General features: G+C 39.2%; 1 protein-coding gene across 3 annotated transcripts in view; it reads right to left on the bottom strand.

Annotated features, from left to right (window-relative positions):
• Positions 1-26,250, bottom strand: part of exoc2 (exocyst complex component 2) — a 242,332-nt gene that overhangs the window by 11,491 nt on the left and 204,591 nt on the right. For all 3 annotated transcript variants that reach the window (XM_059945312.1, XM_059945311.1, XM_059945313.1), the window contains exon 24: positions 15-70. In XM_059945312.1, the coding sequence (XP_059801295.1) occupies positions 15-70 (56 nt within the window). The remainder of the gene's footprint in view (positions 1-14; positions 71-26,250) is intronic.

Genomic DNA, 26,250 nt, shown 5'->3' with positions numbered 1-26,250 from the left:
ATTTAAAAGCTTACCTCTGCATGCACAGCTATGATATTAACTAAGGCTTCTTTTAAGTAAGTTCTGACACCTAGGGAAAATAATGAAAAAATGTTTAGTATAATACTACTAGCTATAATAGTTGATTAAATTATTTGATTATTTGTTAATCCCAAATAAAAGTGAGATTAAGGAGTAGAATTGCTTGAAATATTTATGAGGACAAACATCCTTTCCTGCTCATCTCTGTGCTCAAGGACAAGGCAAATAATTTCCATGTGGACCATTGGCAATGCTATCATCAAAGCATTACAATACACAGAAGCAAGTCTTAGCAAAGATGCTCCATATATATCGACTCAGAAAAGGAAGAACAAGTGGCAGCAGTAATTTTGACCAAGAACAGAAGCCGCTGTTTCATGGAAGTATATGAATGGCAGGAAGTCCCATTTGGTTCACCTACTTTCCTAGGTAGATGCATGATATAATTAATGATAATGGATTCCTAAATTGATCAAAACACTTAATTCAATGTAATTGTCTAATAATACTAATCTGTATCAGTTAGGTCACAAGAGAAAGACCTCAGTGATGGAAACGTTATCATTTCATTGTTATAACTTGCTGCATTTTCTTTTTTAAAATAGCAATCACCATTAATGCAAATATTTTTATACCTGTTTCTGGCTTCAACATATATACTTTCAAAGAAACAGAATTCAGGAAGCACTACATTTAGTCAAGTCATCAGCACCACAAAATAAGTGGTAAGTCTGATGCAATCATTTCTAGTATAATGCTTTAACATACACTTAGAATTTCCCTTCTTGCAGCCATAATACAATATAGCAATCATAAGATTTGTTGCAGCTGATTAACCAAATTACTGGTACTAAAAGTTTATGAATAATTTTATAAATAGTGTATCCTACAACAAAATGGAAGCACAAAAAAATTGATAATGGCACATTTTTGTTCAGATATCTAAGTCACAACAGGTGGTAGGGTTGAGAGCAAGGAAGATGGTATCAGGAGTAGGACTGAAAGGAAGGACAGCAAGGGATAGGCTAACATACAAGGTGGGACTGATGGGCAGAAATGTGTTTACTTCAACACTAGGACATTATGGGTAAGGAGGATGAATTTAGAGCTGGGATTAATATATAGAAATTACCCTGTTGTTACCATTATAGGGATCTGGTTGCATGAGGGACTAGACTGGCAGATCAACACTCCTGGATTTCAATGTTACGGGAACACATCTGTAAATAGATTATGGAAAGCTGCAGAAAAAACATGATTGCCACGGTAGGGGACTTAAACTTCCCTATTATTGATTAGAAATTTCTTATTAGAAAATGATTAGATGGGGTGGGATTTCTTTACTGTACTCAAGAGGGGTTCTTAAAAGAGTAAATGGAGAGTCTACCTAGAGGAAAAAACATACTGGACTTGCTTTTGGAAAATGAACCAGGCCAGGTGACAGTCTTGATACTGGGTAAACATTTTGGGATTAGTAACCACAATGCTGAATTTTAAGATAGTTATGAAAATAAAATTGGATCTTGTGTGAAGGTATTAAATCAGGAGAGGGCACATTAAACAGGAGCTAAGTGGAACTGATTGGGAGCAGCTGCAGTTTGACACTTGGGAGTATTTCAGTACCAGCTGATTGGAGTTCAGGATTGGCATGATTGGATAAGGAGCAAAGACAAGGATGGTAAGGTAAAAGAACTTTGGGTAACTTGAAGGGTCCGAAATTTTAAACCTTGAAGCTGTCCAGTTTAAGATGGCACTACTGAGCCCATGCAACAGTTTACTGATAGTTTCAAAGCAAAGAAATTTGATTAAAAACATTACTAATAACAATTTAAAAAAAAGTAATGTGTGATAAATTATCACTGCAAGCAATAAAGAGGCTAGCAAAGGCAAATTCAAGAGATGTACCATGCTGGTGTGCTGAAAAATTGACACATTTGGAGCTGTGCTGGTTGGAGTGACTGATTCAGAGAGAAGCCAAGGCAGAAGAGTTCCAATGCCTGGGTGCGAGGGTGGATCGCTCGAAGCGCCAAGTCAATTTGAAGTAGTTGAGAATGGCTTCTTCACCAGCAGAATCTAGGCCAAAGCGAATTGCTAGGTGGTATGTTCTAGACCCAGAGTGATGTACCGCAGCGGAGCCTGGGTCCTAATGCCAGGTACAATGCACTGCTTCGACAATTTAAATATCAGCCCAGAAAGAATAGAAAGGCAGAATGTCAAGAATTGGGCAAGATTGGATTGCTCTAAGTGCTGAGCTAACTCGGAGAAGTTGAAAATGGCTTCTTCGGCAGCAAAATCTAGTTCCAAAGCGAATTTTGGGCAGCGTGTTCTAGGTGTGGAGCAATTCCCTGCAGCAAAACATGGGTCCAAATGCAAGGTATAATCCGCTGTTCAGACAATTTAAATGCCAGCTCAGATACACTGGGGCTCCTCTCTCTCTGACACTGAGCATGTGAGGCTGTCCCCTTTGAACTTTACAACAATTGCCCCATTAATATGATGAACTGAATACAGAGGTTTTGGGCCTAATCTGCAGATTTGAATGCAAAGACTAAATTTGGTTCTGAATGTTGTTGTTGCTCATTTCTATCAGTTGCACGATTTATGCTTTTTCTTTCTCTTTCTCCGCGCATTGGAAGCTGTACTTCATTTTACATTTTTTTTGAGTGGGTTTCTTGCTTTGTGGCTGCCTGTAAGCAGACAAATCTCAAGGTTGTACAATTTATACATTCTTTGATAATAAATGTACTTTGAATCTTTGAATTTAGTCAGGAAAAAAACAGGTTTAGGATGCTCTTCCAGAATTTAAACATGGCAAGAAAATGCTCAAGCAAATGATTAGGAAGACCATGGCGAACAGCATCAAGGAGAATCCCAGGTGATTTTATTCTTAAAATAAGAAAAAAAAGGGTCAACTAAGGACAGGGTAGGTCCACTTAACGATAAGGGATGGAATTTGTGTTTGGAGTCAGAGTAAGTAACAGAGACATTAAATGAGTATTTTATATCATTATTTACTAAAGATAAGAATTTGTAAGATAGTCAATGCAGAGCGGAAGGAACAAAGAGGAATTGCAAAGTTAGCGACAGCATAGAAATGGACCCCTCAGCCCAACTTGCCCATGTTGACCACTGTGTCCACATATCCCTCACTTATTGATCCAAAAGTTGTTTGAAAATTGATACTCTACCTGTCTCAAATGGCAGCTCACCAGATTCAATAACAAAATGAATATTATGAAATGATTTTCTTTAAGTGTCAATCTAAATTTGGGTGGTTTTTGGATACATGTATCGTACATTTTATATATCTTTATTTATTTTGCTTTTATATACCATTAATTATTTCTACAATTAACAAAAGAAAGTTCGCCTGTCCCTGGGGCAATGGTGATACATTGCTGAACCACGAAACTGAGTTGACCCTGGAAACAACAGATGCTTTCTTTGCTCTGCATAACTCAGTTTCTAGCGAAGTTCATCTTAGGTGATAAGTTTAATGCAAATGGACACTGCATAAAAACCCAATCAAATGCACTGTCCCAGCTTTCTTTTTGACAATTTCAGGACACGAATCATCCTTAATGTTAACTTTTTTGAAGCAAAGATGCATAATGTCCTTCACACTACTCAAACAAACCCCAGAGCAACTTTGACCACTCCCAAAGTGTACATAACCAACTCTAAATGAGTGTGTAAATACAAGCACAGGAGTAACTATTGTCAACATCATCAGTGGAACAGATTAGGGAGTAAAAACTGACATTGTCCACACTTCTACCATGGCCCTGATCTCCCCAACAGTGGATGTTGCTCTTCGGTCTAGGCCTCAAGTTTTCACACCAAATTATCAAATTCATTGATACACAGCTCCACTAAGTGACCTCTGGAACTTTTAAATCAACTCTGGTTCTGTGCTAACTCTTTAAACAAAATTCTGGCTTCATTTCTATGGAAGGCAACAACTCAAATGAAACAGCAACCTTCCCATCTATAGTGATCTTTAAGATTTTCAAACTGAAATTCTCTTAGACATGAACTTAACACTTCCTAACCTACAAAATTGAAGAATTCTCAAAGAAACTTGGAAAGAAAATGCCTTTAAGAACAGCATTATAAACTCGTTCCTTTTAGGCAGTTCCCTGGTTCAAGAATGACTTGTTTCTCCTTTGGTTTTGTGTCGAAAGAAGCACTTCTGCAGGTGGACATGATTTGGAGTATATAATGGTTGGATGGTAGTTTGTACAGTGATCCAATCCTCCTCCCATTTACATAGGGCTCCTGTCCCCCCCGATGCATGGCTCTAAAGTCCTCAATCATTTCCCATTGCTTGGAGCTTTGTCTCAGTGAAAGCAAGCATCAATGATGAAATCTATCTGTTTATTTAGAGATACACCGTGGAACAGGCCCTTCTGGCTCAATGAGCCACACTAGCCTAATCACAAGACAATTTACAATGACCAATTAACCTACTAAATGGTATGACTTTAGACTGTGGGAGAAAACTAATGCACTCACATGAAGGACGTACAAAATTCTTACAGAGGAAGTTGTAATTGAAATCCAAGCTCCACCCTCCCCCACCGAGCTGTAATAGCGGTGTGCTAACTACTACGCTACAAGGTGTCCTCAATTATCTCTGGCCAATGGAGAAAAGGGTTATTTAAAAACCTTGCTTAAAATTCATAGTCTACTGTTCTGCAGCTTTCCTTGCTCTTCTCCATGTTTCTGTATCTTGGCTACCAACAACATGTAACACCCTGGGAAAGATTTCACTGCTAATGTAATGGTCTTTCTGTAGAAGCAGTACAGTCCGCTCACCTTATCAGCGAGGGGTTGGTTCCGGGATCCTTCACGGATACCAAGAAACACGGATGCTCAAGTCCCTTATTCAACCTGTCTCAATGTGGTGGACCTTAGGACCCAGTGGAACCCCAGACCTTATTTAACCTGTCTCACCGCGGTGGACATTAGGACCCAGCGGCGGAGCTCTGAATCCGCAGTGTTTCTGTTTATGAAAATAATCACCATCGAAAATAAAGTGGAAATAATAAAGCCATCGGAAAGAGTTGAAACACCATCGGTCATTGGAAAAGCGTTAGGCTACAGTCGGTCAACGAACTGAACAATTTTAAAGGATAAAGTGAGAAAGGCCCTGCCCCGATGAAAGCTACAATTATTACTAAGCAACGCAGTAGTTTAATTATTGGGTTTTGGGTTTTTGATTTTCCACATCAACCAGGCACGGATGGAGAGCAAGCTCGGGAGTAATCTGTCACTGGATCGAACTCGGGAACTTCTGTTCCTGAGCCCAGCGCTGAAACATACATTCTTAAGTGTATTATAAGCATAGAAAGGTAAAATATATGCTATATACTAAGACAAACGTTTGACTAGCTGGCGCTATATAATACTGGATGTACCTGTTCCGACTTACTTAGTAAGAGAACTTCCGATTTTTTAAAATCCAGATCCACGATAACCCACACACATCCTCCCGTATACTTTAAATCATCTCTAGATCACTTATAATACCTAATACAATGTAAATGTTATGTAAAATAGTTGTTATACTGCATTGTTTGGGGAATAATGACAGGAAAAAAAGGTCTGTACATGCTTCCAGGTTTTCTTGATTCATGGTTGGTTGAACTCGCAGATAAGGCTGTATTTGTAATGGTGTTATGGTTAGAGATAATGGATGCTTTGGAGAGTGAGCTGGATATTTTGTTTGATGTGACAGGAAGAGAGACGATGCTGGAGAGAACCGGTCGTAGGATACGACCCGATGGGAGATCGTAATTTGATGGAGCTGGGTGGCGAGATCAACTGAAGATTGGTGAATTGAGCTCCAACTGGTGAACTTTTGACTGTTTCATTATAATGGGCACTCTTTGTTTCTTTTTCTTTTCTTTATTAACCCTTTAGTTCAGATTAATAAATATAATTCCATTAATCGTATGCAGTCGTCTGTTATTTCTGGACACTGAGTTGTAACGGTTGCAAATTACACAGCATCCACACAAACCGGGGTTTTGGGGTGGGAGAGCCATTTCAATCTCACAGGTTTGGCGGGACTGGAGTGTGGCTTCCCTAGACTTACAGAGCCAGGGAAACCAGCGGGATTTCAAACAGATAACTCAAAAGCATCTTTACAAGATAGCATTTTGTGGTGGTCTCTGGTTTGGGGGTATTGCTCCTTTCCGTTGGTTTGCTTTTTCAGATTATATCTCCTCTCTCTCTTCACTGTCTTGTATTATATGCATACTTCGGATTTTGTGTTTTGTCTATACTATGGGTCAGTAATGCAAGTTTTTCATTACATCTTTACCTCATTGCACTGGTTAACATGACAATAAACTTGACTCCAGTTGACTTTATCCTCCAACAGAATGTGATCAATTGTGACGGAAATGTCGCTTTAAAACCTTGCCTGACAGTGACTGTGGAAGCTCTGAGGAAAGTATTATTATACAAGCACAAAGTCCTTCACCAAAACATTTCAGGCGATGGCTTGACAATTTCTCCTTCTAGACAGGTCAGTGGTCTTGAAAGTAAAAGTAATGAGTGAAGAACTGATGAGTGCTTGTGAAACAAGAGGACATCCATGAATTATTAATAAAAAGGAATGAACAAATATGCAATGATGCACTGGTTCATGTTTGGAGGTCTGGTTATCTAACTACCTGCTTTTTTGATACCTACCAAGAGTAAACACACTTCCAGTAAAAAGATTACAAGTATGCACATTTTGTTTCATTTAGGTGAAAATAGAGAGAATAAAAATACTGCACATTGCAATATGTTTCTGTTCCTGTAAAATAAGGAAGAATTATTTCAATTTCCTTAGCCCAATGGTTAAATTGCAGTCTGTATTTCTGCTGTCATTGAATGTTTAGCAATATTGCATTAATGACAACATTTATTAATAGAAAGAGGACTGGTCATGAAATTTTGGGTTTATGGTTATGAGTAAAAGGAATATTCTTCTGTAGAATAATGCAAACAGATAAGATCTAATAGTGATGTCCGAGGGATAAGATGTACATACATTTGGATGGGAGCTGCTAAGGGATAGAATAGCACAGCTTTGTGTATGGGAGATCATGTCTCTCAAAAATTTGATTGAGGTTTTGATGAAGTGATCAAAAAGGTTCATAAGGGCAGGCAAGTAGATGTGGTCTACATGGACTTCAGCAAGGTCTTTGATAAAGTTTTGCATGGGATGCTGCTCTGGAAGGTTAGATTGATAGGAAACAAACTCTGATAGTAGAAGATAACTTCTCTGGCTGGAGGCCAGTAATAGGCAGTGTTATCTCGGGATGGGGCTGTTCCTATTATTGTTTGGGGGAGAATGTTACAAGCAATGGTTAGCAAACTTGCAGAATGACATTAAGATCGGTGGTGTCATAAAAGATAAAGGTTATCAAGAATTATAGCAGTATCTTGAATAGCTGGGTACGTGGGCTGTAAATGGCAAAAGAGGTTTAAATCAGTTAAGTGTGAGGTGGTGCATTTTGGGAAGACAAACCAGGAAATAGTATGAATAGCCTAGCCTTGGGGAGTGTTATAGAATAGAAGGATCAGAGACTACAAGTACATAGTTCCTTGTATATAATGTCACAGGTAGAAGGGGTGGTGAAGAAGGCTTTTGGAATGCTGACCTTCATCAATCTGGGCAGTGAAATTAGCATTTGGGGTGTTGTATTGCAATTCCATAAGGTGTTGATAAGACCACACATGGAGAAGTGTGTTCAGTTTTGGTGGGGCTGCTATAGAAAAGATGCTATTAAATTGCAAAGAGTGTAGAAAAAAATCTCTAATATATCCAAGACTCAAGGGGCAGAGGGAGAGACAGGGTGGATGGGATTTTATTCCTTGGAGCATAAGAAACTAAGGGAATAGTTTGATCATTGAAGACGTGCACATGCTGGACCTGTCCAGTGCAGTGAGTGCATTTAATATTTTGGTAATATTTGAGTAATACTTTAAATATATTATTTGATTAAGCATTCTTTGTTGTTTATCTAATTCATTTAGGGTTATATGTTAAAGTATGTTAATTGCAAATGGCATAAGTCATTATGTCACCAAATCATATGTGTGTCCGTCCCTAAAGAAAAAGTAAAGTACACGAGTAACTGGCTTCTGTGTTTTGCTTTCAATTAATTTCTGGAGTTACAAAACGTAATAGTGGCAACGAGGAAATTTTAAAACAAGTCCGCAACAACTACGTATCTATTGAAGTGCATGTTTTTTCTTCACAATGGGAGAGACTTTAGAATTTAAAAAGCACAGCATGTTTCTTCAGAAGGAGAGAAAGACGGTTGAGTTAAAAGAAAGGTGGAAAATGAATGAAATTATTCCACAGCTCCGTAAACAGCGAGTACCAGGTAGTAATAAATAAAAGCACAAATGGCTGGCTACATTAGAAAGACAGACACATTTGATTGCATAACAAATAACTGGATGATGTATACTGAATTAATTGAGCAGTGCTTTGAAGATAATGAAAAAAAAACAATGAAAAGTGAGTGCCAGTGTTACTGAGTACAATTGGTGGAAGAGCATACAGTTTGCTTAGAAGTTCAACTGTTCTAAGTAAACCAGCCAAAATGAGTACTACTGATATTGTGAATGAAATACAAGAACGTTTAGAATCAAAACCATTGCTGATTGCAGAACATTTTAGGTTTCAGAATCGGAATTGTAAGGAAGGAGACTCCATTTCAACTTACCTGGCTGAAATCAAGAAATTGTCTAAGCATTATCAGTTCAATGATGGGCTAATGATGCACTGAAATTTCCTAACTGAAGCATAAATCACATTTAAAAGGGCAGTTGAAATTGCTGATCAATGCAAACAGCAGTCAGACACACAGTTAGGAATGAAAGTGAGCTTGAACAAAATTGCAAAGTCTATACAGAAACAATGTAAGACTACACAAGCAATATGGCTTACACCAGAAGTGAATGATAAATTTACTAAAATGGAATTGGACACAGGCAGTTTCAGTCATTCCATAAAATGAGTACGAATAGCACTTCAAAGATACTGAATTGATGTCTGTAGATGTCCAACTAGGAACTTATTCTGGAGAAAAGCTAACTCCTGTCGGAGTAACATTCATAGTAGTGAAGTACATCAGCCAACAAACTACATTGAGCTTGTAGGTGTAAAAACTGGAGGGCCAACACTGTGGGGCCATGATTGGCTGAGACAACTACAACTATACTGGAGATCCATTCAGCTTTTGTATGCTACATTCCTTGCAAATGAAACTGGATTAATAAAGATACAGGTGGATGCCACAACAGTGCTCGAGCATGGCAATGGAAAACTCAAACACATCAAGGGTAAACTAGTGTTAAATGAAAATGCTACACACACACTTTACAAAGCCCATCCAGTTCCTTATACTGCCCATGATAAAGTAGCTAGTGAGCTAGATTACATGATGATTGAAAGAATTCTTTCCAAGGTTGAGTAGAGCCTATGGGTAACACCAGTGGTCCCAGTAGCCAAGAAATAAGGGTCTGTCATGAGCTAAGGTAATTTTAAAGTTACTATTAACCCAGTGCTGAAAGTAGATCAATACCCTCTGCCCAGGATAAAGGATATCTTCTGTAAACCTTTCTGGAGGAAAACACTTTGCAAAATGGACTTAACTGATGCCTATCTACAGATGGAAATGGAAGAAGAGTCCTTAGTGCTTCTCACTCACAAAGGTCGTTATCACTATAATAGGCTTATTTTTGGAGTTACATGTGCACCTGTAGTCTGGCAGAAAGCTAAGGACCAGATGCTGCAAGGATGCCCAGGCACTCAGTGTTACCTGGATGACAAGGGACATCTCCAAAATATCAAGACAGTGTTACAAAGGTTAGAAGATTACGGGCTCAGAGCACAACAGACAAGTGTGAATTCCTTAAACAAGCAGCACTTACTGTGGTCACAGCAATGTTGCACAAGATTTATACAAGTGTGTTAAGAAAATGCAAGTAGTGGTGAATGCCCCAAGGCCAAAGGATGTGTCACAGCTGCAGCCCTTTTTAGGATTTGTCAATTATATTAACAAGGTTCTGCCAAATCTGGCTCCATCCCTTGAAATCATTTCTGCAGATTGGGAAGCAACGCAATGGACAAAGCACTGTGAGGTGGTTTCCCAAAAGGCAAAGGAAATGGTGACATTAAACAATGTACTCACACATTATGATCCACACCACCCAGCTTTCCTGTGACACCTCACCTTATGGTATAGGTGTAGTCATATCACATGTTATGAGTGATGGAAGTAAATTCCCCATAGACTTTGCAGCATATTCCCTTACCACTGCAGAAAAAAATTATGCACAGGTTGACAGAGGTCTCAAATCTGTTTTGGGGTGTAAAATGTTTCCACGGGTTTTTGTATGGGAGAGCTTTTATCCTTAGAGCTATTAGTTTCTATTTTCAATCTATAGAAGAGTGTTTCACTAATAGCAGCAGCACAAATATAGAGAAGGGCTCTGTTTCTTGGAGGACAGAATTACAAGATGGAACTCAAGAGGACAACTAATCATGGAAATGCTGATGGATTTTCCTATTTACTTTTCTAAAAGCAAATACCTACAAATATTCACAAAAGAGGACACTTCTCTTGATGCATTCTCTCTAACACAACTTGAGTCTCCCTATTACAGCAGAGAAGATCCAAAGGAAAACTAGAAGAGACCTCACACCGTCTCCAGTCTACACGGCCACTCAAACTGACCAGGATGTGCAGCAGAAATGTCTGTTCTCTAATTTTTACCAGCACAGGCTGGGGGTGCAATGGCATCAGTGCCGGATTCCGGAGCAAAGGTTCGAGTTCGAATCCAGGTCGGGCTGCCCTCGGGTTGAGTTTTGAGTTAGCTACTTGGCCTCGTAAAAAAGAAGGGTTGAGTCAAGAATGTTCATATCGTTTAATCAGAAAGGAGACCAATCCTGACACCACGCGGCAGACAAGAATGGCTGACTATCTGGTGCAACATGCAAAATAAAAAACCAGGACCAGGATGAACTTGCCCTTGATGGGAATTGACAGTAATTTTACCATCCATGCAGAGAGCTAATATGTTGGAGGATCTACAGGCCGGTCACCTTGGCATGGTCAAAATGAAAGTGTTGTCTCAAAGCTTTGTCTGGTGCCCTGGGATGGGTCAGCAGATCGAGCAGCTCGCCACATACCCTTTGGGATGCTAACCCATCCAGAAGAAAGGTATTCAGAGCTGTTAGAACAACTTTCCGCAGTCCCAGAGCAAACTCCTACAAACCACCATGGAAGATTCCAGGAATGAGTGGGTTAACATATGAGGAACGTTTGACCGCTCTTGGACTGTATTGCTTAGAGTTTAGAAGAATGAGGGGGTCCTCATGGAAACCTTTTGAATGTTGCATGGACAGTGTGGATGTGGCAAAGTTGTTTCCCATAGTGGGGGACTCTAGTACGAGAGGACATGACTTGAGGATTGCAGGGCACCCATTCAGAACAGAGATGCTAAAAAAAATTTTTAGCCAGAGGGTGGTGTATCTATAGAATTTGTTGCCACAGACGGCAGTGGAAGCCAAGTCATTGGGTGTATTTAAGGCAGAGATTGATACGTATCTGAGTGGTCAAGGCTTCAAAGGTTATGGTGAGAAGGCGGAAGAATGGGACTAAAGGGGAGATTGGATCAGCTCATGATGAAATGGTGGAGAAGATTCGATGGGCCGAATGGCTGACTTCTGCTCCTTTGTCTTATGGTCTTAAGTGGATCTAGAACCTGAGATTGCTTCACAGCAACTAGTCTCATCTGTCAAGCAGAGTGAACCACCTCCCACCACCGCTGTCAGGAAAAATGTTATCACACACACACGCACACACACACACACACAGTATATATGGATGTCTAAAGTGCAATGCATTACATATTTGAGTTGAGATGGTTTCTATTTTGAGTTGGCATTTATAGCTAAGTAGGGAAGATGTACTGTATTTAATATTTGAGTAATACTGTAAATATATTGTTTCATTAAGCATTCTTTGTTTACATTATTCATTATGGGGTATATGTAAAAGTACATGAATGGCATACGTCAATACGCCACCATGAGTGCCCCACTATAGAAGAAAAAGTGAGTGCATGAATATCCCCACTCCCGTGTTTTTCTTTCAATTGATTTCTAGAGTTACAAAACATAACATTCACAACCAGGGATCGCAACCTCAAAGTAAGGACTCAGTCATTAACAACAAATATGACAATTTCCCCCCACCCCAACACACAGAATGCAGAAAATCTTTGGCATTCTCTGCTCAAGAAGACAGTTAAACCTCAGTTGCAAAATATATTCAAAACAGCTAATGATAGCTTATTGGATGTTAATTAAGTGAATCAAGAAACCTGGGATTCACTCAGAAAATATGACAGGAGGTAAAATATCAGCCATGAGCCTAGTGAGTCAAAGAGAATGAAAGAGCAGCTGAATGGTTGAATCCTCTTTCTGATAATATATTTTCTAGTAGTTACAAATACTTCTTATAAACTGCATTTGTTAATTATAAATGTTCAAAATAATAAGAATATGTTAATGGAGAAATGGTAATGGGAAAATGTTCACAAATAGGTTTATTGCTTTATACTTTCATATGTTACTTTACAATTAAAAAGGACTAATGAATTTAAAAACAAATTATTAAATAAATTTATTATAGATTCCTTATTCAGTTCCCAGTTTTGTCCTTGTTCTTTATCAATAATAGAATATAAATAACCACCTTATGATTTATAAGACATCTATTTAGATCTTGCTATTGAGTCCCCTTTTAAGCAAAGGAATATCTGTTTATTGGAATAATCCATGAAAACCAGGCCTTTCCATGTAAGGTATCAAGTGCATAAAGATTGTCTTTAATATTATTACGAATCAAGGTATTCTGTTTTTTCCAAAACTAAAATTATAATAGGTGCATTTCTTTAAAAAGGAGTCTGTGAAGAGACAATGTGCACAGTCACATAGCAATAAGATAGGTTATCTGTATATTGAAATCTTGCCCACTTCCTTTCTACCATCGTCAACACTGTTAAAACTATTTCTTCTGTACAGTTACACGCTACTCTGGTTATGCTTCCTGCTCATTTTCTAAGAAGGAATATTGATAAGAGTGCAAAGAAAGAACTGCAAAAGTGGGATAGGACATTGGAGAGCATTAGGCAATTTTCTACAAGATATGGTGAATTGATGTACTGTGTTCTGAAGTGGTGAGTATGCACTGTTCAGGGGCCACTTCCCATCAGATAACTACTTACTTCTCCAGGGACGCAGGGAAAATCCTGCAATTTATGACATCTAAAGTATCACAAAAATCCACAAAGCAAATAGGATCCTGTCTCTTTAATTCACTAATGGTTTGAAGTACTTGAGGAAAACAGCAGAAAATATGAAAATGACCTAGAATACATGATGGACAATTTTACATTAAAAATTCAAGTCACCCATCTTTTAGCTCCTGTGAGAAATCTTGGTATACGTTATTGCATGACTTTGTATGCTCCAGAGAAAGTGTCCCCACCTACACAACAAAAGCACTTAGTAACTCATTATCTTTCATATCACATGTGTTCAGCAAACCAATCAAGCCACAGACTGGAAATTCCCTTTGGACATGTTAATGATCATAGTCAATGAAAAAATAGAGTTACTCTGAAGGCTGTCCCCAAATACTACAATTACAGGAACAAGGGGTTATAACCCTCAACTACATCCAGTAACCCACAGCTCACAAAATACGACATGGAAACAGTCATATTATCATGATTAATACACAAAGTTCACAAAAACATTTTACACATGAAGTATAAATGTAATGTGGACAGGTAAAAAGGTCATTAGTTTGTCTGTGGTAACATTATATCTAAGAGCATGCAAGATCTAGCAAGACACATAATCAAGTCAGTGATAATGCATATGATTCAGAGATTACAAAGCCATTGTTTCCTATTAATGGCTGATATGAACACTGCTGGAATTCTGGGGGTTCCAAGGAGTGGTGTAGAGCCAACAACCTGTCTCTGAATGTGAACAAAAGAGATGGTTGCTGACTTCAGGAGAGCACGGAGTGACCACTCTCCATTGAAATCTGACGGCTCCTTGGTTGAGATCGTTAAAAGCACCACATTTCTTGGTGTTCACCTGGCAGAGAATCTCACCTGGTCCCTCAACACCAGCTCCACTGCAAAGAAAGCCCAGCAGTGTCTCTACTTTCTGCGAAGGCTGAGGAAAGCCCATCTCCCACTCCCCATCCTCATCATATTTTACAGAGGTAGTGTTGAGAGCATCCTGAGCTGCTGCATCACTGCCTGGTTCAGAAATTGCATCAACTTGGATTGCAAGACCCTGCAGCGGATAGTGAGGTCAGTTGAGAAGATCATCAGGGTCTCTCTTCCTGCCATTACAGACATTTACACCACACAGTGCACCCACAAAGCTAACAGCATTGTGAAGGACCCCACGCACCCCTCATACAAACTCTTCTCCCTCCTGCCAACTGGGTAAAGGTACCGAAGCATTCAGGTTCTCATGACCAGACTGTGCAACAGTTTCTTCCCCCAAGCCATCAGACTCCTCAATACCTGGAGTCCAGACTGACATCTACATCATTTATTATTGTATTGTAATTTGTCCTCTACTGTGCCTATTGTCTTGTTTATTAATTATTGTACAGCCCTGCACTGTTTTGTGCACTTTATGTAGTCCTGTGTAGGTCTGTAGTCTAGTGTAGTTTGGTGTTGTTTCATGTAGCACCAGGGTTGTGGAGGAACGTTGCTTCGTTTTTACTGTGTACTGTACCAGCAGTTTATAGTTAAAATGACAATTAAAAGCAACTTGACTTGACATGAGTTGGCACACTTGAACTTTGCAAATTTTCAAGTAATGTAATTATACTTGCACTCTGGCACCAAAGTCCATTTCATGCCACTATTCATATTGAGCGCAAAACTGCAGAAGAAAATTGGATTTCAACTGGCATCTATAATCCGCAGAAATGAGCATTAATAAATTGATTCTGATGAGAATCCTCTTAAAGCATACACTGAAAATTGTATATCTGGCATCACTGAGGTGAGCTGAGGAGATGGAAAATTTTGCACAGGAAATTTAAAACACATAATCTGCTTTACAGCAAGTAAGTTAGTAATTTAATGAAATGAACTTAGCCAGTCTCTCACTTCAAGTTGGAAGGCTACTGGGTCAAATCCTGCTCGAGCTTGAACGTGTAGCCTCCACTGGCAATGTTAGCCCATCAATGAATGAGTGCTCCATTGTTGAAGATGATGGTAAAGAAAAGTTAATCCATATCTACTCATTAAAATAGTACATAGGTCCATTCACTTTTTAAATAAGAGCTGGTAGCTCTGTTAATATTTTTGCCAAAGTTTTTCTCTCAACTGTGACTTTCAAAAACAGATCAGTATCAATTTAGTTGCAAATATTTGGTAAAGTGTAATTGCCAATCAATCCTAAGCGGTCTGGAATATGTTTTTGATATATTAAGAACTTAGCTTTCAGGAGAGGATCACTACAATCACTACACATTAAGCATCACATTACAATTCATACACTCTGGACAAAGGCTATAACAGCATAAATGATGCCTCATATATGAATTATTATAACTTGCTATATATTTCTCTGTTGATCCATTTGTAAGTAATCAGCTATAAATGCATTTACAGAGATTGGAAAGTACAAATCTGACAAAGTAATGTATCAACACACTCGGTCTGCTAAATCTCGACTTTAATCTGAAACACACATGTTATTGGTACAGTAACGTCAGCGATGGAGATAACTGTACAAAGCTGACTGGAAATAGATGTCTGTTTATTGAACAGCACTGTCAACCTGACCCTTATATTCCACTAGATATTCTCCCTACTACAAAAGCTCAAAATGTTCTGCTGCATCTTATACCTTCCATGATCTATTTGATGTCAGACTATTGCAAAGATTTCATTTCATTAGGCTGTACACTGTGGAATTCACTCCTCAATGTATGTCCTTTAATTCTCCTTTAAGCTTGAATGGCCGATCTCCCATTTCAAAGAAAAAACTAAGATACATTTCTTTAATACTATTTTTGACAGTAGTCTCTCCTATGACACCCAGCATGTTCTAATAGATTAACATAGCTGCAGTGTGCTAATTGCTCACTCAGATAGCATTGACAGATCTGTGCTTAACAATGAATAAACATACCAGCAATGTGTTGACCATTGCAGTCTAAGGAGGCTTTGATGTCAAAAATCCCACCAGCTTACATGATCTTAACGATACTAAAAAAAAATCAAAAATTGGTGGGTAAAATAGCACTGGCTCCAGAGAAGGTAATTTTTGCACTGGTAGATGGGCTCTGGTTAGAAAAATACCTTTGTGTTGCTCAGAGAAAATTCAAAGAACTCCTAGAAATATAGTTGAACAGCAATCTTTGGTTTCATCAAGTTATAATGAATGCAAACAGGTTCATGCACACTAATCGTTCAGTAACCTCATTTTTCCAGGATTCCCTTCAACAAATTCCATTTCAAATAATCACCTACACACTAACCAACCAACCTGCATTTCATTTGGATATGGGAAGAAACTGGAGTTCCCTCAGGAAACCAATGCAGTCATGAAGAGAACCTGCACACTGCACACGACACTCACCTCTAGCTGCATGAATTCAAATACCCATACGTCTAGCTGTGGCCAACTTTGTAAACAAATACCTGCTGCAGTTTATGTTTTAGTGAATCAAATGGAGCCAAACAATGATCATTGTATGAGATTTAATCCCCATCCATGACAATGAACAAATTAATCTGCCAACATTAGGTTGAAACTTTTTTGGTAAGAGTTACGTGAGTAGAAATTCATCTGCAGTTAAAGGCAATGGAAACAAATTTCAATAACAGGATTCAACTTGTATATATGGTTAATATATAATGTTATGTATTTTCACTTCTCACGGAGTTTTTCAGCTAGTCGTGCTGTGAAGGCTTGTGTGCATCAATGATGTTGAGAGCTAAGCCATCAGTAGTTCATCGACTGGCAGGGCCTCCCATAGTAGGCAGGTCTCAACTGAGGTGTGAGACTAAGGCAAACCACTCACCTGGGCAGCAGCAGTATCTGCGCAGAAGAAAGGCTTGGCAATCTACTTCTGTACATTGCTATGAAAATCCTATGGATAACTACAGTAAAACAAAAACAAAATATGATATAGTGCTGTAAGATGAGATCTCCATATTCGATGACACTCAACAAGCTACTGGGGAAGAGATGATGACCCTTCAGAGCAAGGCCAAGATGTATGGTGCGATTCAAGTAAAGCCTTTGGGAGCTTCAGTTGCTGAAATTCTTGGGCATGAGATGAGGATCAGAGGCCACACAGATGTATCGATTTTAGGTATATGGAATGTATACTGGCAATATGAATCAAGCAAAGCAAATATGAAATGGAATGCTTGCAAATTGAACTACTTGGAATCAGCGAACTGGAGTGGAATGGTTTGGGACACTTTTAATCCAATCAACACTGGATGCACAATGCCGGAAATGACAAGTGTAGGAGGAATGGTGTCGCATTCATAATCAAGAAGAAACTGGCTGGAGCTGTATTGAAATACAATGCCGTCAACGATTGCCTAATCTCAATTTGTCTACTAGGAAGTCCTATCAACATTACCATCGTACAAATATATGCACCAACAAACAGATGCAAAGGAAGATGAAGTAGATTAGTTCTATGCGCAAGTGCAGGCCGAATTTGATGGAACATGTAAACAATCTGTGCTGATAGTTATGGGAGATTAGAATGCAGAAGTTGAGAGTGGAAAGGATGTTCAAGAACTTGAAAAATATGGACTGGGTACCAGAAATAAGGCCGGACAACGTTTCGTTGACTTCTGCAAAGCCAAAAATTTGTTCATCTCAAACACGTTTTTTCAATTGCACAAGTGCAGACTGTACACTTGGACCTTTCCCAATGGATTACATAGAAACCAAACAGACAATATCGGCAGAAGTCAGTGATGGAAAAGTTCTATGATGTCAATAAAAACAAAACCTGGAGCTGACTGTGGTACAGACCATCAACTACTAATGTGCAAGCTCAAAGTGGAGAAAGCACAAGCCTTTCACCAGAATACCAAAATATGATCTTCAAAGTATACCACCAGAATTCAAAGGTGGCCTGAACAATTGCTTCGCTGCTCAAACACAACCGATAGGACACCAGAGGGTTTATTGGAAAGTATCAAGAATGCTGTACATGAAGAGCGTGAAAAGACTATGCATAAGCCAAAAATGCAGAAAAGACCGGATAGAATGACTGAAGAAACTCTGAAAATTGTACAGGAATGAAGGGAAGCTAAAGCTAAGAGAAAATGGTAGCAGTTGCAGGTGTCAATCGAGCTTTCTAATGTTCTGCTAGGCGAGACAAAGAAAACTACTACAGTAACATGTCTGAAGAAGTAGATATGGAAAATAAGAAAGGAAGGACAAGATCAATCTTCCTAAAACTACAAGAAATGAAGAGAAAATTCCAGCCTTGCACAGGAATGCTGGAAGATGCACAAGGTGCCACACTCAACAAACCTGGGAAGATGGAAGGAATACTGAGAGTTATTACACCAGAAAGGTCAACTGGATCAGGAGTATCATCCTATATCTTAAAATCAGAAGCTGCCAATGATGAATGAAGAAGTTGGAGCAGCATTAAAAGCCCTAACAAAGAACATATCACCTAGCGTTGATAGAATTTCAATTGAAGTACTACAGCAATCAGGCACAGTGGTTGCAATACTGACGATACACTGTCAGCTGGTCTGGAAGAGATCATGGCCAAGTGAATAGAAGAAAGTGTTTATTACCAATATTAAAAAAAGGTGATCTGACGGAGTGTGAAAATTATCAATCGCCCTCATTCCCTACGCCAGCAAGATTTTACTAAAGATCATCGAGAAAAGACTTCAACCTTATTTAGAGTGGGAGCTTCCTGAAGTACAAGCAGGTTTCAGGAAAGGAAGAGGGACAAGAGGCAACATTGCAAATGTGAGATGGGTTCACAAGACAAAAGAATACCAGAAGGACATCTAGATGTGCTTTATTGACTACAGCAAGGCCTTCAACTGCATCGATCATGATAAACTATGGATCACCTTAAGACAAGTGGCTGTACCAGAAAATTTGATCGTCCTTATGTGCAATCTTTACGTCAATCAAGAAGTGGCAGTTCAAACAGAACAAGGAGAAACAGAATGGTTCAGCATCCGTAAAGGGGTACGAAAAGGCTGTATTTTCTCCCCCTGCCTGTTTAATGTAGGCCAAACAAACCTTCAGAGAAGCAGGAGCATACGAGGAGAATTGAGGGGTGAGAATTGGTGGCAGAATCTTCAATAACCTCCCTTGTGCTGGTGACACAACAATATAGACTGAAAACAAAGACGACCTGAAGTACCTGCTAACCAATATCCAACAACATAGCCTCAAGATGGATCAGCACCTCAATATGATGATTAAGTTTATGACTACTGGCAGCACAACCAATTTCACTCTCAGTGGAGAGGATATTGAAGTGGTTCACAGTTTCAACTTACTTGATTAACACTGAAGCAGTAAGCAGTCAAGTCAAGTCACTTTTTATTGTCCTTTCAACCATAACTGCTGGTGCAGTAAACAGTAAAAACAAGACAACGTTTTTCAGGACCATGCTGCTACATGAAACAATACAAAAACTACACTGAACTACGTAAAACAACACAAAAAACTACACTAGACTACAGAACTACCCAGGACTGCATAAAGTGCACAAAACAGTGCAGGTATTACAATAAATAATAAACAAGACAATAGGCACAGTAGAGGGCAGTAAGTTGGTGCCAGGCCAGACTTGGTATTGAGGAGTCTGATAGCTTGGGGGAGAAACTGTTATAATGTCTGGTCATGAGAGCTCGAATGCTTTGGTGCCTTTTCCCAGGAGGGAGAAGAGTTTGTATGAGGGGTGCGTGGGGTCCTTCATAAACTGTTTGCTTTACGGATGCAGCGTGTAGTGTAAATATCTGTATGGTGGGAAGAGAGATCCCGATGATCTTCACAGCTGACCTCACTATCCGCTGCAGGGTCTTGCGATCTAAGATGATGCAATTTCCGAATGAGGCAGTGATCCAGCTGCTCAGGGTGCTCTCAATACAACCCCTGTAGAATGTGATGAGGATGGGGGGTGGGAGATGGACTTTCCTCAGCCTTTGCAGAAAGTAGAGATGCTGCTGGGCATTCTTTGCTATGGATTCTCTGACAGGTGAACACCAAGAAATTTGGTACTGTTAACAATCTCTACCGAGGAGCCGTCGATGTTCAGCGGAGAGTGGTCGCTCTGTGCCCTACTGAAGTCAACAACCATCTCTTTTGTTTTGTTCACATTCAGAGACAGGTTGTTGGCTCTGCACCAGTCTGTTAGCCGCTGCACCTCCTCTCTATATGCTGACTCGTCGTTCTTGATGGTGAGACCCACCACGGTTGTGTCATCGGCGAACTTGATGATATGGTTCGAGCTGTGTGTTGCAGCATTGTCGTGCGTCAGCAGAGTGAACAGCAGTGGACTGAGCACACAGCCCTGGGGAGCCCCTGTGCTCAGTGTGATGGTGTTGGAGATGCTGCTCCTGATCCGGACTGACTGAGGTCTCCCAGTCAGGAAGTCTAGGATCCAGTTGCGGAGGGAGGTGTTCAGGCCCAGAAGGCTCAGCTTCCCAATCAGTTTCTGAGGAATGATTGTGTTGAATGCTGAACTGAAGTCTATGAACAGCATTTGAACGTACATTCCAATTAAGAATCCAATGAAGAAGTAACCTTGGTGGAGCAACCATGGAGAATTTAAAGAAGATCCTCAGGAACAGGGATCAATCTCTATGTACAAAGTTTTGACTTGTCCAGGTGATGGTGTTCTTAATGACATTATATGGATGAGAAAGTTGGGTGGTAAAGAAGGACAGGAAGCGTATCAACGCCTTTGAACTGTGGTGTTGGAGAAAAATACTATGCATTCTTGTGGAGGTCTCACAGAACAAATGAATTGGTCCTCAATGAAATCAAACAAAGTCTCTGGATGCTCAAGTGACAAGACTCTGCCTATTGGTCTTTGGGAACATCATGTGAAAAAACAGCTCCCTGGAAAAGGAATTATGCTTGGCAAGATGGAAGGACAATGCAAGAGAGGAAAGCAGCCAATCAGATGAATAGACACAATAAGGACAGATATGAACACAACATTATCAACAATGGGCCGCCTTTGCAAGGATCAAAACTCTTTAGGGCAACTACCTATAGAATTGCCACGAGAGAATGATGTCTCTTTCTTCGGTTGTCCATTAGAATCTGATGAGCACAACTACTTCTTTAACGGTGAGATCTTTGATGACTATCCTGGACCCACAAGTTCTACTGCAGGTGGGACATGTATATGTGGTAGTGATGGCAACCATGGCTGCATCTCTCCTGGTTCTCTTCTGCTGTCTTCTGGTTGTTCTTTCCATCTCCAGAATATGAATCCCGTCTCTACACAGCTGTCGCCAAGTGTTACGGTCAGCAGCAACATCCTCCAGGTCCTCGGGTCTGATCTTGCACTTCCTTAAAGCATTCTTCATCTGATCCTTATAGCGCTTCTTCAGGCCTCCAGCTGAGCTTCGACCATGATGTAGCTGGCCGTATAACACTCTGTGGAGTAGCTGACACGGGGGCATCCTTATCATGTGCCCCAGCCATTGCAACTGACGCTGGGTGATCATGGCCGCAATACTTCTGCAGTTGCTATTTACAAGTATTTCAGTATGAGGCACCTGCTCACGCCAAGTAATTCCCAGAATGCGCTGAAGGCAGCTTATGTGAAAGTGCTCCAAGGACTTGATGTGATGGCTTTAGATTACCCAAGCTTCACAGCCATAAAGAAGGGTGGTGACACAGACCGCTTGGTATACAGTGATCTCTGTGGAGGGACGAAAGCTCCTGTTCTGAAAGACTCTACGCCAAAGTCTCCCAAAGGCAGCTGATGACTGTTTAATGCAGCTCTGGATGTTGTTGTCAATGCCGCTATCCTCAGAGAGAATGCTCCCCAGATATCTGAAAGATGGCACTACTGGCAGCTTTTCATCACCAACAGTGAAGGCAGGTTGGGTGGGTGGGACACTAGCACTCCATTGGCAAACCACTTCTGCCTTGGTGGTATTGACAGTCAGTCCCATCCTGCTGTACACTCTCACTGCCACAGCAAGGACAGTCTGAAGATCAATGATGACTCAATGGGCAATTAACAACATGCATTTACACCACAGGCCAAAGATTGAATACAGTTTCATAATCTTGAAAGACATAAGATTTATCAGTTACTATTTTCCAAATTAAAAAAAATAATTTTATAGATTTAGAACATCTCACAGCATCACATGCAATCACTGGGTCAGATAATCGATATCCTTGCCCACTGGCTCATAAGAGAACTGCTGCACCGTCTTTCCTACATATCAGCTTTCTTTGTGGCTGCGCATTTGCAGTGCTGAAGTGCTGAAAGTCTGCATTTGACCTCCAGCTCTGCTACCGAACTCATCACCTGTGGTTCTGAATCATTCTGAGCTAAAGGGATGCATTCACCTTGCATCTGCTTTTCTCAGTTTTATGTTAGTTGCAGCTGGCAAATCTAATGTAGTCCCATTCATTTGAACTGGAACACTTACTTCCAATAAAATAAGGTAGCAAAACTTATTATATTTATCCTTTTAATTACAGAATCCATTGCAAGGATGCTGGTCAACAAGTATTTATCTATCGCAGTGCTTCTAGAACTCTTCCAGTAACTTTATATGTGGTAAATTTGGTAAGTTACAGTGACCTAATGCATTTTAACCAAATAAATGTCTAACTAAGATCAGAATTTAATTTTAATTATTATTTCTGAATGCATTTATTTGAATCAGAAGGAACAGTATAAGCTTTGATCGTGCTGTACAGGATGCAGAACCCCATTTCATAAATGTCAAAGACATATAAACAATTGCAATAAAATCTCTTCCTATGTAAGGAAAATAGATTTCCATTTATAAAGCACCTACAAATTCTTTTTCAGGTTTGCACAAAGCACAACACTTTAAAGTATGGACGTTATGACAATGTAAAAAAAGTAGCAGGTATTTTGAATACAGTAAGGAGTGACGACCAGATCAGTTTGTTTAGTTATAATGATTGAAGGATAACTATCATCTAGGACAATGGGATAATTTTTCTTCAAAACGCTACTTTAGAATCTTCCTGCACACTCTTTTTTTAATCTGAATGATAGCTCATCCAAGAACTATACAAGTGCCATGTTGGATGGTAAAATATTTTTTACACAGATCTTGATTATGACTTGAAATTGCAACATAGTTTAAAGAGAGAGTGCCACCAAATTACTTCAGCATTTTATCATATGAAATACAAGTCACAAGATTCATCATAATCACTTACCTAAAATGCCTAATCGTGAAAAATTAGAGTATCAATGTGGATAGGTATATATTTAAGCTATTTATTGGTCCCAAATAACACGTGGGTGATATAAAGAAAATGCTTTTCAGAATAAGTGATATCTTTAAATCAAATATTACAAAATATAAGTTATTGTAGGATCAAGTGCTTGTCATCAGAGCACTACTGGGAAAGGGAGCCACCTAAAGCACAAATGGCAAACTGCAACATGAAAAGTTTGTACAGGGGAAAAGTACTTCTCCCTTTCCTCAACATTCAAGTTGAATTTCTTAATTTAGCAGAGACACTGAAATGATAACAACTGAAGAACAGCAGAAAAAAATTGAAATAATGGTGAAACACGAAGAATTAAAATTTTGAATTTAGTCCATAAAACCCTAATAAACTAGTAATAATTTAAATTTTGAAAGTAGAAGCAGAACTTCTAGAAAACCTTCCAGAACACAACTTCTGAATCTAGTTTCAAGCTGATGCAAAGAAAGGTTGGGAAAGAACTACAAGTTTAAAAAAAACTTATTTTTCAATATTACTTCCCTCATTGAGAAACACCATATTTTAATACCAGGTTAATTAACATGCTTAGTTTCAATTCAAAATTCTCTGGATCCACAATTGACTTTAAAGGTCATTTTTGAAATAAAAAACTTACCTTGCTCATGACCACCTTCTTTCTGACCCACAATCTGCAGTCAAGTTTGTTTGTCCTGAACAAACAGATACAGTATCATGCATCTTCTATTCAGATTCTTACCTAAAACAACAGGTTGGGTTCCAAGGCAGCAAGTCAGGTGTCTATGATTACCTGTTACCAAAATGTATATGTGGAGTTGCAACAGGCAACTAAACCATCTTGGTTAGACCAAATGCCCCTTTTAGACAAAATTAGGATCTTCTGAGTCTGATGTACACTGTCTGCGCAACACCAATGCTACGCCCAAAAGTGGGCTCTGATCACTTTCTACCCCATCACTTTCTTATGTTCATTTCCCACAACACTATTAAAGGGTATTCTGTTGCACTTCTTTCTAAAATACTGTTGAATGAATAAGTCTAATCTTTCTACAGTATTGGAGAACTGTGGTGGGGAATCTCCACTTAATCAACAGTTACTCATCCCTTTAGAGAAAGTTCTGAATGACAATATGCCTCCACCCTATCTTCCCAGCAGCAAGGGATTTTTCAGGAAAATGCATATGTCACATCAATAATAAGTAATAAGGGACGGTTAGACTACAAAACCAATAATTTCACGAGTAAATAGATTCATTTAACATTGAAGCATTATAAGATTGTTCGTTACTTGTTGTTTTGTAAAATGTTAATAAATTATAATCAGATCAGGCAGCCAAAACCAGACTGTACAGTGACTTCCCCATGGGATTTCCAATAGCAGCTGTATGCCAATGAAGATTCACATGCATTTTGTGGAAATCAATTTTATCTGATAAAGGTCATGTTGGTCCAGTTTAAGAGATTCTTGTGAAAAATTAGAATAAAATGAATTGGATGCGATACAAGAATATACAGCCAGGCCATAACAATCATCAACTTCAAAAATATAGGGTAAGTAAACATTGTTTCCAGCTTGAATTTTGTGCAGTTTCTTGATTATTTCTTACACATCAGGATTTCAGTGTTGATTGAAGCAGCTTTTGTATAGTTTTCCATTAATATGTATTGCTAAATTAAACATCTTGCAAAATGTGATGGAAGTAGAAACAAGCTTGAATTTTATGTTTGAACATCCAGTTTTGTATTTTAGCCAAGATGATGCTATGAACAATGTTTTTTCTCCCCCTTTTCCTTGATAATAATCAGTTAAAGTGGTATACAGAAGTGTAAGACAAAGTCACAAGGAATAAAACTCAGGTGATGTGAGTGTGAGTAGTGAGTTTTCAAAAATCACCCCAGATGAAAGCTTCAGGGTTTTTGAATGAGGTCTTATTTTTTTAAAATACATTGCTATTTCAAGGACAAATATAGACAGATGGAGATAGCTGTCTTTTCATCATGTTCTTCAGATTGAAATCCAAATTAAGCCGCAAGAAATGCTTACGTACAGGAGAGTGATGTTAATACAAAACTACCTGTACACAAAATGAACTGTGCCTTAGAGGCCAGACCACTCCATAGGATGTCAAACTTAACTAGTAAAACAAAAGTCAAATGAATATTTCTTCAAGTCTTTGGTAAAGGAAGGGCAATCTCTGAGACTGGTCTTGAAACAATCTTTAACCGTTCTCACATCGAAAATACCAGCCTTGATGATGTTCCTGGTGGGGATCAGCGAGAATTGCTGGAACAGTTAATCACGAGCAGAGGGTGAGTCGATTAGCTTGGAGATGTCTTGTGGCATGACCAGTCAGGTTGAGAGCAAGAGGAATTTAATTCCATTGGCTGTTCTGAGTTGCTTGTCTGATACATTGGATCCTATTATGTACATAAATATAGATCCTATTTCATTAAATATATAACCAAGCACATCTCAACTGCTGGAAGAGTAGCACCGAGTTCTCACCATGGAATGATGAGATCTGGCTTGAGAGCAAGCTTTGCCTTACCAGGGATGAATCCAACTTCCAGCAGTGTCTATGGCCTTCAGGTGTGCAACAGCAGCAATGGATTTACTTGATGCATCATGGAACATGCTGACCTCTTTTCTTTTGGAATCGAAA

Source organism: Hypanus sabinus, chromosome 20, assembly GCF_030144855.1.
Source record: "Hypanus sabinus isolate sHypSab1 chromosome 20, sHypSab1.hap1, whole genome shotgun sequence".
NCBI classification, from domain to species: Eukaryota; Metazoa; Chordata; class Chondrichthyes; order Myliobatiformes; family Dasyatidae; genus Hypanus; species Hypanus sabinus.
Note: the sequence above shows the minus strand (reverse complement) of the source record. Positions and strands in the feature narration are given on the sequence as shown.